This window comes from Hylobates moloch, unplaced genomic scaffold (genome assembly GCF_009828535.3).
Source record: "Hylobates moloch isolate HMO894 unplaced genomic scaffold, HMol_V3 SCAFFOLD_1, whole genome shotgun sequence".
In the NCBI taxonomy this organism is placed as follows: domain Eukaryota; kingdom Metazoa; phylum Chordata; class Mammalia; order Primates; family Hylobatidae; genus Hylobates; species Hylobates moloch.
This window is the reverse complement of record NW_026652276.1, coordinates 105,323,943-105,338,932: the sequence shown is the minus strand read 5'-3', so window position 1 is coordinate 105,338,932 and position 14,990 is coordinate 105,323,943. Positions and strand designations below refer to the sequence as shown.

At 51.1% G+C, this 14,990-nt stretch overlaps 1 protein-coding gene across 1 annotated transcript in view; it reads left to right on the top strand.

The window, feature by feature from the left end:
• LOC116810412 (general transcription factor II-I repeat domain-containing protein 1-like) overlaps positions 1 to 14,990 on the top strand; it is a 61,081-nt gene that overhangs the window by 40,246 nt on the left and 5,845 nt on the right. The window contains exons 10-12 of the mRNA XM_058437409.1: positions 12,446 to 12,495; positions 12,714 to 12,815; positions 13,122 to 13,312. Of these exons, the coding sequence (XP_058293392.1) occupies positions 12,446 to 12,495; positions 12,714 to 12,815; positions 13,122 to 13,312 (343 nt within the window). The remainder of the gene's footprint in view (positions 1 to 12,445; positions 12,496 to 12,713; positions 12,816 to 13,121; positions 13,313 to 14,990) is intronic.

Below are 14,990 nucleotides of genomic sequence, written 5' to 3'. Positions count from 1 at the left end.
TCACACACACACACACACACACACACACACACACACACACACACACAAATAATTTCTCTTTTTCTCCATTTGAAGTTGCAAACATCTTGACTCTTCATGCCTAAATATTTCAATGCACATCTCCTAAGAAAAACACTATTATCTTACATACTCACAATAGTATCATCGCACTTATAAAACTGAATAATTCCCTGTCATCTAATATATGGTCTTTATTCAAATTTCCAAAAAGTCTTCTGTGCCTGTTCTCATTCATGATATAATCATTTTTCACTGGTTGATTTCTTTGTTAATTTTTTTTTGAAGACAGTCTCCCTCTTGCCCAGGATGGAGTGCAGTGGCACAGTCATAGTTTACTACAGCCTGGACCTTCTAGGCTCAAGCCATCCTACCACCTCAGCCCCTCGAGTGGCTAGGACTACAAGCACACATGCTACCATGCCCAGCTCATATTTTATTTTTTATTTTTGTAGAGATAGGCTGGAGTGCAGTGACACTATCACATAGCTCACTGTAGCCTCCAACTCCTGGGCTCAAGCAATCCTCCTACGTCAGCCTCCCGAGGAGCTAGGACTACAGCTGGGTGCCACTGCACCAGCTACTCTTAAATTTTTTGTAGACAGAGTCTCTCTATGTTGCCCAAGGCTGGTCTCCAACTCCTGACCTCAAGTGATCCTCCTGCCTTGGCCTCCCAAAGTGCTAAGATTACAGGCATGAGCCACCACACCAGGCTCACGGGTTAATTTTTTTTTAATTATTTTACTGCGTATAATGTTTGCCTAAACAAAAATTATTTCATTTTGCTTATAATTTTACTTTTTTTTTTTAGACAGTCTCACTCTGTCGCCCAGGCTGGAGTGAAGTTGTGTGATCTCAGCTCACTGCAACCTCTGCCTCCCGGGTTCAAGTGATTCTCCGGCCTCAGCCTCCCAAGTAGCTGGGACTATAGGCGCCTGCCACCATGCCCAACTAATTTTTTGTATTTTTAGTAAAGACGGGGTTTCACCGTGTTAGCCAGGATGGTCTCCATCTACTGAACTCATGATCCACCTGCCTCGGCCTCCCAAAATGCTGGGATTACAGGCGTGAGCCACTGCGCCCAGCCTATAATTTTACTTTTATAACAAAGGCATGTTATTGAATAGAGTCTGGGACTTGCTGTTTACCATTTAGCTTTGGTTGACATAATGTCGAAGTGTGTAGTTGTAGCCTCTTAGTTCCCATGGCTCTATAATCTTCCATTGAGTGGAATTTTACCATGATGCAATTCCTCACTCTCCTCTCCTTGGGGTTTGGGCTACTTCCATTGTTTTGCTATTACTAAGAATGCAATTAACACTTATAGCCGGGTGTGATGGCTCATGCCTGTAAACCCAGCACTGTGGGAGGCCGCGACCGTAGGATCCCCTGAGCTCAGGAATTTGAGACCAGCCTGGGCAACATGGCAAGACCGCATCTCTACTAAAAATACAAAAAAAATTAGCCAGGCATGGTGGCACGCTTGCTACTCAGGAGGCAGAGGTGGGAGGATCGCTTCAGCCCAGGGGGCAGAGGTTGCAGTGAGCTGAGATCATGCCATTGCACTCCAGCCTGGGCAACAGAGCAAGATCCCGTCTCAAAAAAAAAAAAAAAAGCAGCGGAAGAGAAGCATAGATCCATTAAAAAGTTTAAGGCCCAGCCTGGTGGCTTATGCCTGTAATCCCAACACTTTGGGAGGCTGAGGGGGAAGGACTGCTTGAGGCCAGGAGTTTGAGATCAACCTGGGCAATGTAGCAAGATCCTGTCTCTACAAAAATTTTAAAATTAGCCAGATGTGGTGTGCACCTGTAGGCCCACGTACTCAGGAGACTGAGGCAGGAGGATGAGGTCAAGGCTTCAGTGAGCTAGGATCGCACCACTCCATGGGTGACAAAATGAGACTACACCTCTAAAAACATAATTTTTGAAAAGCAGAGGAAGAAGGCTGGGTGCAGTGGTTCACGCCTATAATCCCAACACTTTGGGAGGCCGAGGTGGGTGGATTGCTTGAACCCAGGAGTTCAAGACCAGCCTGGGCAACATGGTGAAACCCCATCTCTACTAAAAATACAAAAATTAGCCAGGCATGGTGGTGCACGCCTGTAATCTCAGCTACTCTGGAGGCTGAGGCAGGAGAATCGCTTGAACCCGGGAGGCAGAGGTTGCAGTGAACTGAGATCGTGCCACTGCACTCCAGCCTGGGCAACAGAGCGAGACTCCATCTGAAAAATAAAATAAAATAAAATGCAGAGGAAGAGAAGTGGAGATTCTCCCATTCCAGCAGCCTCCTTCCCACCCCCACTGGAGTTTTGGATTTGGGGGTTTGATGGCTCTGGCATGTCTAGGCCCTAGAGGGGTTCAGAAGGAGGGGTCTTGGGGACCCAGAGAGTACTTCAACAACTCAATCCCACTTTAAGACAGTTCCCTTTGGGCCGGGCACGGTGGCTCACACCTGTAATTCTAGCACTTTGGGAGGCCGAGGCGGGCAGATCAACTGAGGTCAGGACTTCGAGACCAGCCCGACCAACATGGTGAAACTCTGTCTCTACTAAAAATACAAAAATTAGCCAAGCGTGGTGGCTTGTGCCTGTAGTCTCAGCTACTCGAGGGGCTAAGGCAAGAGAATTGCTGGAACCTGGGAGGCGGAGATTGCAGTGAGCCCAGATCACGCCACCGCACTCCACCCTGAGCGACAGAGCGAGACTCCATCTTAAGAAAAAAAATGACAGTTCCCTTTGTAAAATGCGTCAAAGCTTAAGGGCCCCTCCTGCATGCAGTGTCCAGGCTCAGCCAGGTCTAGGATGGCAGGAGGAGCACAGACTCATGATCACTGGCCTGGGCACAGGTCTCTGCCCCACTGCAGCTTGGCCCTCCTCTCTCCAGGCCTCAGTTATCTCATCCATGAGATGGATTCCTGCTAAACCTGTGCACAGGCCCTACAATGGGTTAAAAGCTGAACCTGAACGTACCTTTTTTATTTTTTCGAGACTGGGTCTCGCTCTGTCACCCAGGCTGGAATGCAGTGGTGCAATCGCTGCAGCCATGAACTCTGCCCTGGCCTGGCAGTGAGTTGGGGCTCTGTGAAGTGGTTCAGGAGGGGAGAGGAGAACTATTATCCCATGCTTCTGCTACAGATCACAGTCTCTCCCCTCTCAGCCGCCCTCGCCCTTCGCTGGCTGCGTCTCCCTGCTGTGAATGGTCGTAATTACCAACATGAGATTGTCAGTCTCAGCTGAAGACCTCTAACTAGGCAGGGAGAGGCCAAGGCTGGCCAGGGCTCTTGCACTTTGCCCCAGGAGAGAGCTGCAGAGCCAGCCCAGGCATCACCCGAGCCAGTTGGTTTAAAATTGTGTACATAGCATGGCTGTGATTCAGTGAGCTTGGTTGTCTTTTTTTTCCCCCTTGGCAAAATTCAGTTACTCCTTGGGCTAACAGACAGCAGGTTGGAAAAGATAAGCTGAGAGTTGCCCAGGCAGCATTAAAGAGAGAGGAGACTGAAGAACAGGAGCAGGAAAAATGTCAAGGGAAGGCCTGTCCACCAAAGGCGTCACTGTCCAGGGGCAGTGGGCAGGAGGTCACTGCTGTGGGGATGGGTTCTTTCAGAAGGACTTTCTGCACAGCACTAGGGGCAGACCATGAGGTGAACCCCCACACACACTGAGTCCTAACTATGGCATTTCCAAACAGAACACTCTGAAAAGTTTGCAGCCGTGGATGTCATTTACAGCCAGCCTGGGTTCAGGGAAGCTCAGGCAGGTGCCCCTGAGAATAAGTTTGCTGACTTGGCGTTCAGGACAGTAAACTAAACCCACTCCCCCAACCGTTTTTTTTGTTTTTGTTTGTTTTTTTTTTTTTTTTTTGAGATGGAGTTTTGCTCTTGTTGCCCAGGCTGGAGCACAGTGGTGCAATCTCAGCTCACTGCAACCTCCGCCTCCCAAGTTCAAGCAATTCTCCTGCCTCAGCCTCCCGAGTAGCTGGGATTACAGGCACCCGCCACCACGCCCGGCTAATTTTTTTGTATTATTAGTAGAGATGAGGTTTCACCATGTTGGTCAGTGTGGTCTTGAACTCCTGACCTCTAGTGATACGCCCACCTCAGCCCCGCAAAGTGCTGGGATGACAGGCGTGAGCCACTGTGCGCCCGGCCCACTGCTGCTCTACAGATGAGGCCGTCGAGTGGTTCAGGGACTTGCCCAGGGTCACGAGCTGATAGCAGAGCTGAGATCTGAACCCAGGCAATTAGTCTTGGAAAGACCATGGGGCTTGTGGCTGTGGCCTTGCAGGACCTGGTATTGCGCCTGCCCCCACAGTGTTCTCAGCAGCTGAGGCGGTTCTCTGATCCGTGTTTTTCCCGTGAGCAGATTAGACTCAGAGGTGACCAGGAGTGCTGGAGCTGCCCTGCCCTACCCGAGGCTGCCTCGAGGCCACCACTGCGCACAGCAGTCCTTGGGGAACTCCCTGGTGGTGACAAGATGAGGGAGGCAGGAGCCTGGCTCTGTCGGGAAAGGGGACTCATGACCCACCTACAGCTCTCTGAGGTGCTCAGCTGGTCTGGGCACGGTGGCTCACGCCTGTATCTTAGCAATTTGGGAGGCCAAGGTGGGTAGATTGCTTGAGCTTAGGAGTTGAAGATCAGCCTGGGCAACATAGTGAGACCTTGTCTCTACAAATAATACAAAAATAAGCCAGGCATAGTGGCACACACCTGTAGCACCAGCTACTCGGGAGGCTGAGGATGGAGGATGGCTTCAGCCCAGGAGGCAGAGGTTACAGTGAGCTGAGATTGCTCCACTGCACTCCAGCCTGGGCAACAGAGCCAGACCATCTCAATTAACAAACAAACAAACAAACAAAAACGCCTGGCTGGGGCATCTATGTTAGCAAGGATCTTAGCATTCTCCCTTCCTCTGGGCTAACCAGGGTGTGTGGGCGAGCTGTCTTGGTTGCAGCAGTGGCCACGATTCCTGTCGGGAGAGACTGGCACCAGCCTGCACACCTCAGAGCCCCAACATGAGTATCTGTTCAGATTGAGACATTGCCCCTTCCCCTGCAGGGCACGGCTAGAGCACAGACACAAACCCAGTGTCAGGTCCCCAGACACGGCAGGGGACAGGGGAGTCGGTCTTCACCTGTGGCTCAGGTTCCCTCCCAGACAGTGAGTCACTTATTTACCCAAGGAGCTGCCTCTGGTGCACTCACAGTTCCCAGAAGAGCTGGGATGGGACTACAGGTGTGCACCACCATGCCCAGCTTTTTTTTTTTTTTTTTTTTGTAGAAACAGGTTTTCCCTATGTTGCCCAGGCTGGTCTCAAAGTCCTGGCCTCAAGCAATAGTCCCACTTCAGCCTTCCAAAGTGCTGGCATGACAGACATGAGCCACTATGCCCAGCCTGTAGTGCTTTTGGCATGTGAGATTAGATCCAGCAGGCCCAGAGTCTCAAATTAGGAAACAGACTCAGAGAGGTTGAGTGACTTTCCATACACCACACAGCATTGGGGTTAGAATCAAGATTGCCTTCCTGTCTAATGAGCCAGGGACTTTCCCCATCCCTGACCCTGGGGATCCCCCTTTTCCCCACTGTATGCAGGCATTCAAGCAGGAGCTCGTCCAATCCAGCCCCCACCAGAGCCTGCCCTACCCCATTTCCTTCAAAAACTCACGATTTAAAAAAATGTAACCTGGGCGACATGGCAAGATCCCATCTCTACAAAAAATGGAAAAATTGGCTGGGTGTGGTGGCCTGCACCTGTAGCCCCAGGTACTGCACTCCAGCCTGAATGACATCAAGACCCTGTCTCTAACAAAAATATAAAAAAGTAATCCTCTTTCCCCTAAATTAAATAAAGACGTAGGAAAATGCAAGAGAGCAGCTACAGAGAAAAATCAGTGTTCTCCCTAAGCTTGATGTTGACTGAGCTAGAGAATCCCACAGACAAGGTATACTGTGGGCTTTGCAGTGTCTGCACTTAGTATGTGCCAAGCTTGTTTTTTATTTTTTAATTTTTGTTTGTTGTTAGTTTGAGACAGGGTCCAGCTCAGTTGCCCAGGCTGGAGTGCAGTGGTGCAATCATGGCTCACTGCAACCTTGACCTTCCAGGCTCAAGCGATCCTCCCACCTCTGCCTCCCAAGTAGCTGGGATTACAGGCACATACCACCATGCCCAGCTAATTTTGTTTGTTTGTTTTTTGTACAGACAGGGTCTTGCCATGTTCCCTAGACTGGTTTCAAACTCCTGGCCTCAGCCCGCCAAAGTGCTGGCATTACAGACATGATCCACTACATCTGGCCAGTTCTTGGTGTTATTGACAAAGGCATTTAGCCCCACTCCACCCCTCCCACACTCTGGAGGTGGTCAAGACACCTCCCCAAACCGCCAGCCCCTTCAGCCAGCCCAGCCCCACTTTCCTGACACGCACACTCCCACCACTTCTGGTTCACCGCCTGGGACCTGTGCCTCATGTAGAGCTGCCATAGTGTGGTAGTGACTGCCCCGTAATGTCACTCCTGGTTAGTCGCAGCCTGGTTTAGGGTTGCACTTCTCCCCAGAACAGGGGAAGTTTCCTGATTGGCTAATGCTTCTTGAGCACCTGAAATTACAGGATACTACCAGTTTCCTTGTGTCTTACTTGCCACTCCCAACTGCCTTGGAGGTCCGTATGATGAGCCCCAGCGTGCAGATGAGCCCACATCCTTAGAGCTTTGGGCCCCGTGTGGCGGTCACCTCCTCTGGGAAGCCCTCCCTGACTCCCAGCTGGGTCAGGATCCCTGCTATAGGCTCCAGTGGGCCATGTAAACCAAAAAGTGCCTGAAACAGGTCTCAATCGATTTAGAGATTTATTTTGCCATGGGGGAGGACACAGCCAGGAAAAAGAGACGCAAGCTGCAATAGGGTCTGTGGCCTGTGCTTTTTTCCAGAGAGGTTTTTGAGGACTTTGGTATTTAAAGGGGAAAGAGGGGCTGGGTACAGTGGCTCACGCTTGTAATCCCAGCACTTTGGAAGGCCAAGGCAGGTGAGGTCAGGAGCATAACGGGCAGCATAATGAAACCCCACCTCTACTAAAAATACAAAAAATTCGACAGGCATGGTGGCGGGTGCCTGTAATCCTGGCTACTCTGGAGGCTGAGGCATGAGAATCACTCGAACCCAGTAGGCGGAGGCTGCAATGAGCCAAAATCATGCCACTGCACTCCAGCCTGGAAAACAGTGAGACACTGTCTCAAAAAATAAAAAAATAGAAGGAGAAGAGGAATAGTTAATGACGTATCCGTCCTGTGCTCAGTAAATCTGCATTTTACGTAAGATAACGTAAACAAAATAGAGGAAGTCAAATACGCATTTGTCTTGGGTGGACAGAGCGATGATTTCTATTCTCGTCTTTGTCCCCTGCCTGTGAAGATAAGCTGTGAATTTACATGACCAGGGTGAGGCAAGCCACCAGGGGAGATAGGTGACCTTCTGTCTTACAGTCATCTACTTAGGAACAAAAGGCTATTGCATGACTCAGTTCCCAAGCTTAACATTTCCCTTTGGCATAGTGAGTTTGGGGTCCCATGGTTTTTGTTTTTTCTTGAGACGGAGTCTTGCTCTGTCGCCCCGGCTAGAGTGCGGTGGCGTGATCTTAGCTCACTGCAGCCTCCACCTCCCAGTTCAAGGGATTCTTCTGCCTCAGCCTCCTGAGTAACTGGGATTACAGGCACGCACCACCACACCCAGCTAATTTTTTGTATTTTTAGTAGAGACACGGTTTCACCATGTTGGCCAGGCTAGTCTGGAACTCCTGACCTCAAGTGATCCACCCACCTCGGCCTCTCAAAGTGCTGGGATTATAGGCGTGAGCCACTATGCTCGGCCTGGGCCTCATCTTTGAGGGGCCTGCTAAGCTTCTTTCTAACCTTCGTAGGCTTCGTAGAGCTCTGACTTTGAGTCTTGCTCTGTCCCAGCATAGGAGAAGACAGAGGCATGGCATTGTGGGCTGAAAGCAACAGATTTAGAGGAAACTATCTTAAAGATTAAGCCTTCTTCTACAGCTACTGTAGGGGAGGCCGGGCATGGTGGTTCACGTCTATAATCCCAGCACTTTGGGAGGCTGAGGGGGGCAGATCACCTGAGGCCAGGAGTTCAAGACCAGCCTGAGCAACATGGTGAAACCCTGTATCTATTAAAAATACAAAAATTAGCCAGGCATGGTGGCAGGCACCTGTAATCCGAGATACTCAGGAGGCTGAGGCATGAGAATTGCTTGAAACCAGGAGGCGGAGGTTGCAGTAAGCCAAGATCGTACCACTGTACTCCAGCCTGGGTGACAGAGCAAGAAAAGAAAGGAAGGAAGGAAGGAAGGAAGGAAGGAAGGAAGGAAGGAAGGAAGGAAGGAAGGAAGGAAGGAGAGAGAGAAAGAGAAAGAAAGAAAGAAAGAAAGAAAGAAAGAAAGAAAGAAAGAAAGAAAGAAGAAAGAAAGAAGAAAGAAGAGCTGTAGGGGAATCTGAGACATCAGGAAACCCAGGGCTCATGGTAGAGTGGAAAGACCAGGGCTTTGGGGTCGACACAGAGTACTCCTGGTGCTTAGTGGCTGTGTGACCTTGGGCAAGTTTCTTTACCTCTCTGAGCCTCTGTGGCCTTGGCTGCAGTGTCTAGGAAAGCATCTGCACACAGTGATGTGTGTGGTCCAGGCCATCCTTTCTCTGTTCTGTGCACACACGGCCATGCCTGCTGAGAATCCTGCCACCAAAGATTCCTCAGTGGCATGGGGACAGATGGAATGTGCCATTGCTTCCCTGCAGGTTCTAGGAGCTGGTCTTTGGGCCCAGGATTCCATCATCGTTGTCTGCACGGGATTTGGACAAGGGTGGCCTTGATCCTTCCCACATCCTAGTCCTGAAAGGAAGGGCCATGTTGGGCCACAGGAGAAGATGAGGGTTCTAGGGGATGTGGAGCGTGGGGTCTTGGTGTGGCTGAATTAGAGGCATTACTCCACGAGATAGGGACACAGGAGGAGGACGTTGTCTGGAATGGCTGATGTTTGCGGTGCCTCTGGGTACCCGGGGGGCTGGCGGGCCGTGCCTGAAAACAGATGCAGCAACTCAGAGATGTGCGGAGATTCCTGAGTGTGGGTGTGGACAGACCAGGCCAGGGACCTGCAGGGACCTGCAAGGTTTGGGAGGACCTGAGGGGGTGGGTGTTGGAGCCCTGGGAAAAGGAGGAACCAGGCCAAGCAGGTGCCCAGCCTCTGTCCTGTGGGAAGCTCCCTGCTCTTTGGGGCAGCCCCCACATTGGGAATGGGGCCTCCATTCTGGCAGCTTGTGCACGGGAGGCCAAGCCACCCAGACAGGGTCAGCAGACTCCAAGCAGCACAGAGCACCAGCCCAGCAGATGCAGTTCCCAAGGCAGCCTCCTAAACAGAAGTGAGCTCTTCCCAGAGTTTTCAAGATTAAAAGAGCCAAGCACAGTGACTCACAACTGTAATCCCAGCACTTTCGGAGGCTGAAGCAGGAGGATCGCTTGAGCCTAGGAGTTCGAGAACAGCCTGTGCAACAGAGATTCTCTCCACAAAAAATTTAAAAAAAAAACTTAGTCTGGCACGGTGATTCATGCCTGGAGCCCCAGCTACTAGAGAGGCTGAGTGGGGAGGATTGCTTGCTTGAGCCAAAGAGTTCAAGGCTGCAGTAAGTCATGATGGCACCACTATACTCCAACCTGGGAAACAGGGTGAGACCCTGTCTCAAAAAACAGGAGCCAGGCTGGGCACCGTGGCTCACGCCTGTAATCCCAGCACTTTGGGAGGCCGAGGCGGGCAGATCACCTGAGTTCAGGAGTTCAAGACCAGCCTGGCCAACATGGCAAAACCCCATCTCTACTAAAAATACAAAAATTAACTGGATGTGGTGGCAGGCGCCTGTAGTCCCAGCTCTCAGGAGGCTGACGCACGAGAATGGCTTGAACCTGGGAGGCAGAGGTTGCAGTGAACCAAGACTGCTCCACTGCACTCCAGCCTGGGCAACAGAGTGAGACTCTGTCTTGGAAAAACAAAGAGAAAAAAAAAACAGGAGTCATTTTGTTCCAATGACTCATCAGTCTGCTCTGCCCTGCCTCATCTGGCCCTGGCTCCCTGCCTGCTTCTAGCTCCACCCCCCCCAACATCTCACCCTTACCCAACCCGCCTGTTCCAGAGGCCCAGCCCATGTGACCCCATGCTTCTCAGAGAGCTCTGAGATTTCCCGTTGGACATGCAAACCACCCTTCCTGCAATCCCAGCCCCATCCTCATCCCTGGCACAAACCCACAGACTGCTGCAGAGCTCTGCCCCAGACCCCATCTCCAGCCCAACCACCCCTCAACCTTACAGCCCAGCTCAGGCCTTGTCTCCAGGGCTAACTGACCCCAGCAGCTCCTCTAGTCTACAAGGAGGGGAGAGCGGAGCATGCCGGGGCTCAAGCAGCAGATAGGCCGTGACGGTTGCCTGGGGCCGTGAGCAAGGAGAATGCATAGGCCACACACTCCCAGACACGGTCTGTTTCCCATTCACAGACCTTGGCCAGCGAGCAGTCAGGGGATTTCCAACAGCCCAGCACAGTCACACCAGCCCCTGTGCACGGACCCCGCTAGGCCCATCAGTTGTCTCCCCTGTACCACCCCCAAGTTCAGCCACTTCCAGGACACGGTATCTTTCTTGTTTTTTTTTTGTTGTTGTTTGTTTTTTTTTGGAGACGGAGTTTCGCTCTTGTCGCCCAGGCTGGAGTGTAGTGGAGCGATTTCGGCTCACTGCAACCTTTGCCTTCCGGGTTCAAGCAGTTCTCCTGTCTCAACCTCTTGAGTAGTTGGGATTACTGGTGCCCGCCACCACACTCGGCTAATTTCTGTATTTTTAGTAGAGACGGGGTTTCGCCATGTTGGCCAGGGTGGTCTCGAACTCTTGGCCTCAAGTATCTGCCTGCCTCTGCCTCCCACAGTGCTGGGATTACAGGTGTGAGCCGCCGCACCTGGCCAGCACAGGATCTTTCACCCTGAGTGCCTGTGCATGGCTGGGTCCTTCTGCCCCGGTGTCTTCCCACTGCCACTCCATCCTTCACAAACTCCTACCTGCCTTTTTGGAGCCCATTTTTTTGTTGTTGTTTTCACTTTTGTTTCAGACAGGTCTCTGTCTCCCAGGCTGGAGTGCAGTGACGTGATCTCTGCTCACTGCAACCTCCACCTCCCAGGCTCAGGCGACTCTCCTGCCTCACCCTCCCAAGTAGCTGGGTGCCTGCCACCACGCCCAGCTAATCTTTTTGTATTTTTAGTAGAGACAGGGTTTCACCATGTTCGCCAGGTGGTCTCGAACTCTTGGCCTCAAGTGATCTGCCTGCCTCTGCCTCCCAAAGTGCTGGGATTACAGGCATGAGCCACCAATGTCAGGCCTTGAGAGCCCATTCAAGCATCCTGCTCTCCTGGGGGAGGTCTCCCCAGACTTGTCCAGACAGGGTGGGCATCCTCATTCATGCCCCTTGTCTCTTAAGTGTGTCTGTTGTACTTTGGTGACCAGGTGACACCCCCTCTGGCTGGGAGACCCTCAGGGGAGCAGCCCTGCCTCTTTAGGTTGCTTTGTGCCCAACACAGGGCCTATGCTGGGGACACTGGTAAGAAAATGTGGGATGGACTGGCCACCGTGGCTCACACCTGTAATTCCCGAACTTTGGGAGGCCAAGACAAGGATTGCTTGAGGCCAGGAGTTCAAGATCAGCCTGGGCAACATAGCGAGACTCCATCTCTACCAAAAATTTAAAAAATTAGGCATGGTGGCACACGTCTGTATTCCCAGCCACTCAGGAGGCTGAGGCAGGAGGATCACTTGGGCCTGGTATTTGGAGGCTGCCGTGAGCTATCTGATTGCACCGCTGCCTTCCAGCCTGGGTGACAGAGCGAAAACCACGTCTCAAAGAAGGAAAAATGGATGGATGGACAGACCAACAACTGGGGCTAGAAACCAGCTACGGCCGGGCACAGTGGCTCATGCCTGTAATCCCAACATTTTGGGAGGCTGAGGCAGGTGGATCACCTGAGCCCAAGAGTTTGAGACCAGCCTGGGCAACATGGTGAAAACCCGTCTCTACTAAAAAATACAAAAATTAGCTAGACATGGTGGTGTATGCCTGTGATCCCAGCTACTTGGGAGGCTGACGCAGGAAAATCACTTGAACCTGGGAGGTGGAGGTTGCAGTAAGCTGAGATCACGCCACTGCACTCCAGCCTGGGCAACAGAGCGAGACTGTCTCAAAAAATAAATTAATTAGTTAATTAAATAAAATAAGTAACTAAACAAACAAACAGCTGCATGGGAGTAGGCAGGGCCTGCAGAGAATGTTTTGGCAGGTCAGGGATGCCTGGTGGGAGAAGCAGCAGGTCTGGTGGCCAAGCTGGTGCCAACTCTCATGCCCCCTTGTCTTCCTTTTTAGATGAAGATGACACCAAGAGACTCGGGGAGAAGCTGATCCTGCAGGAGCAGGTGAAGGAACTCTTCAACGAGAAATACAGTCAGTGTCTATGGTCAGGGTCACCACACCAAGCCCTCCTCCCGGGGGAAGGGGGAGGCCCTCCCTCCCTCCGCAGCCAGCCTCGCCTTCAGGAGCCCCGAGCTGGCCTGCCTCCTCCCTGGGGACATGGCTGCTCTGCCCATGACCCACATTTTGTGTATGTTGATTTTCTTTTTCTTTTTTTAAACAGGGTCTCACTCTGTTGCCCAGGCTGGAGTACAGTGGTGCGATGTCTGCTCACTGCAGCCTTCACCTCCTGGGCTTAAGCAATCCTCCTGCCCCAGCATCCCAGGTAGCTGGACTACAAGCCTGCGCCACCACTCCCGGCTAATTTTTCTATTTTTAGTAGAGACGAGAGTTTCACCATGTTGCCCAGACTGGTCTTGATCTTCTGGGCTCAAGCGATCCTCCTCCTCGGCCTCCCAAAGTGCTGGGATTACAGGTGTGAGCCACCACGCCCAGCCTGTGTCTTGATTTTTAAACTCTCTGGGTGTGATGGCTGCTGGGCTGGGGCAGACCAGACTCCAGCCCTTTCCCTAGAGGGCTTTGCCTTGGACAGGAGACATCTTTCCTCACCGTGACCTCCTATGCCCTCTAGGTGAGGCCCTGCCTGAACCGGCCGGTGCTGGTCCCTTATAAACCGATCCGGGACAGCCCAGACACCGTGGAGGTCACAGGTCTACCTGATGACATCCCCTTCCGGAACCCCAACATGGACGACATCCACTGGCTGGAGAAGATCTTGAAGGCCCGAGAGCATGTCCACATGGTCATCGTTAACCAGCTGCAGTGAGTGCCCGGCCTCTGGAACGGGGAACAGAGAGGGCGAGGCCATGGGGAAGGTGAAAGTCACGGTCACGGTGGGTCAGCTGGGATCCAGACCCAGGTGTGCTACAATAGTTCCTGCCTCTCTCCTGAAACATACAACTTCAACACTTACAGACATTTACTTATTTTTAAAGAATTTTTTTTAGATATTAAATTTGTTCTTTGGGGAAGAAACAAAAACATGTTTTAATTAAATTTGACTTTTTCTGACTATACAATTCTGATTTTTAACATTTAAATATAAATGTTTGTATTTAAATATGTTTAAGTATAAATATGAATGTTTATTATATTTTTTAAAATAATTATAATTCCATAGTCTCAGTGATTACTTTTTTTTTCTTTTTTTTTTGAGACAGGGTCTTGCTCTGTCACCCAGGCTGGAGTGCAGTGGCACGATCTCAGCTCACTGCAACCTCCACCTCCCAGGTTCAAGCAACTCTCCTGTCTCAGCCTCCTGAGTAGCTGGGACTACAGGCACACGCCACCACACGTGGCTAATATTTTTTGTATTTTTAGTAGAGACGGGGTTTCACCATATTGGTCAGGCTGGTCTCAAACTCCTGACCTCAGGTGATCCACTCACCTCGGCCTCCCAAAGTGCTGGGATTACAGGCGTGAGTCACTGCGCCCAGACACTTTTTTTTTTTTTTTTTTGTATTGCACAGGTTAGTCTTGAACTCCTGGGCTCAAGCCATCCTCCCACATCGGCCTTTCTTTCTTTTCTTTTTTTTTTAAGATGGAGTTTTGCTTTAGTTACCCAGGCTGGAGTGCAATGAGGCGGTCTTGGCTCACTGCAACCTCCACCTCCCAGGTTCAAGCAATTCTCCTGACTCAGCCTCCCAAGTAGCTGGGATTACAGGCATGCGCCACCACCCCAGCTAATTTTGTATTTTTAAGAGACAGGGTTTCTCCACGTTGGTCAGGCTGGTCTCAAACTCCCGACCTCAGGTGATCTTCCTGCCTCAGCCTCCCAAAGTGCTGGAATTACAAGCTTGAGCCACCGTGCCCAGCCCGCCTTCAATGTTGTATTACATGTTTTGTTTCTTTGTTTTTTTGAGATGAGGTCTTGCTCTATCACCCAGACTGGAGTGCAGTGGCACCATCTTAGCTCACTGCAACCTCTTCTTCCTGCATTCAAGCGATTCTTGTGCCTCAGCCTCCCAAATAGCTGGGATCACTTGCGCCCGCCACCACACCCGGCTAATTTGTGTATTTTTGTAGAGACAGGGTTTCACCATGTTGGCCAGGCTGGTCTCGAACTCCTGACCTTAAGTGATCCGCCTGCCTCGGCCTCCCAAAGTGCTGGGATTACAAACATGAGCCACTGTGCTGGCCTACATGTTTTTTTAAATTAAGATAATATTTGCATGTGTCAAAAAAACCCAAATTGTTCAAAATCAAAAAGTGGAGGTTTCCCTTTCTCCCACAGATAGTTCGCCCCCCGAAGTAACAACTAGAAAATGCAGGAAAATGGCCAGGTGTAGTGGCTCACACCTGTAATCCCAGCTACTCAGGAGGCTTAGGCAGGACAATTGCTTGAACCCGGGAGGTGGAGGTTGCAGTGAGCTGAGACCATGCCATAGCACACCAGCCTGGGCAACAGAGCGAGACTCCTCAAAAAAAAAAATTAATTAAT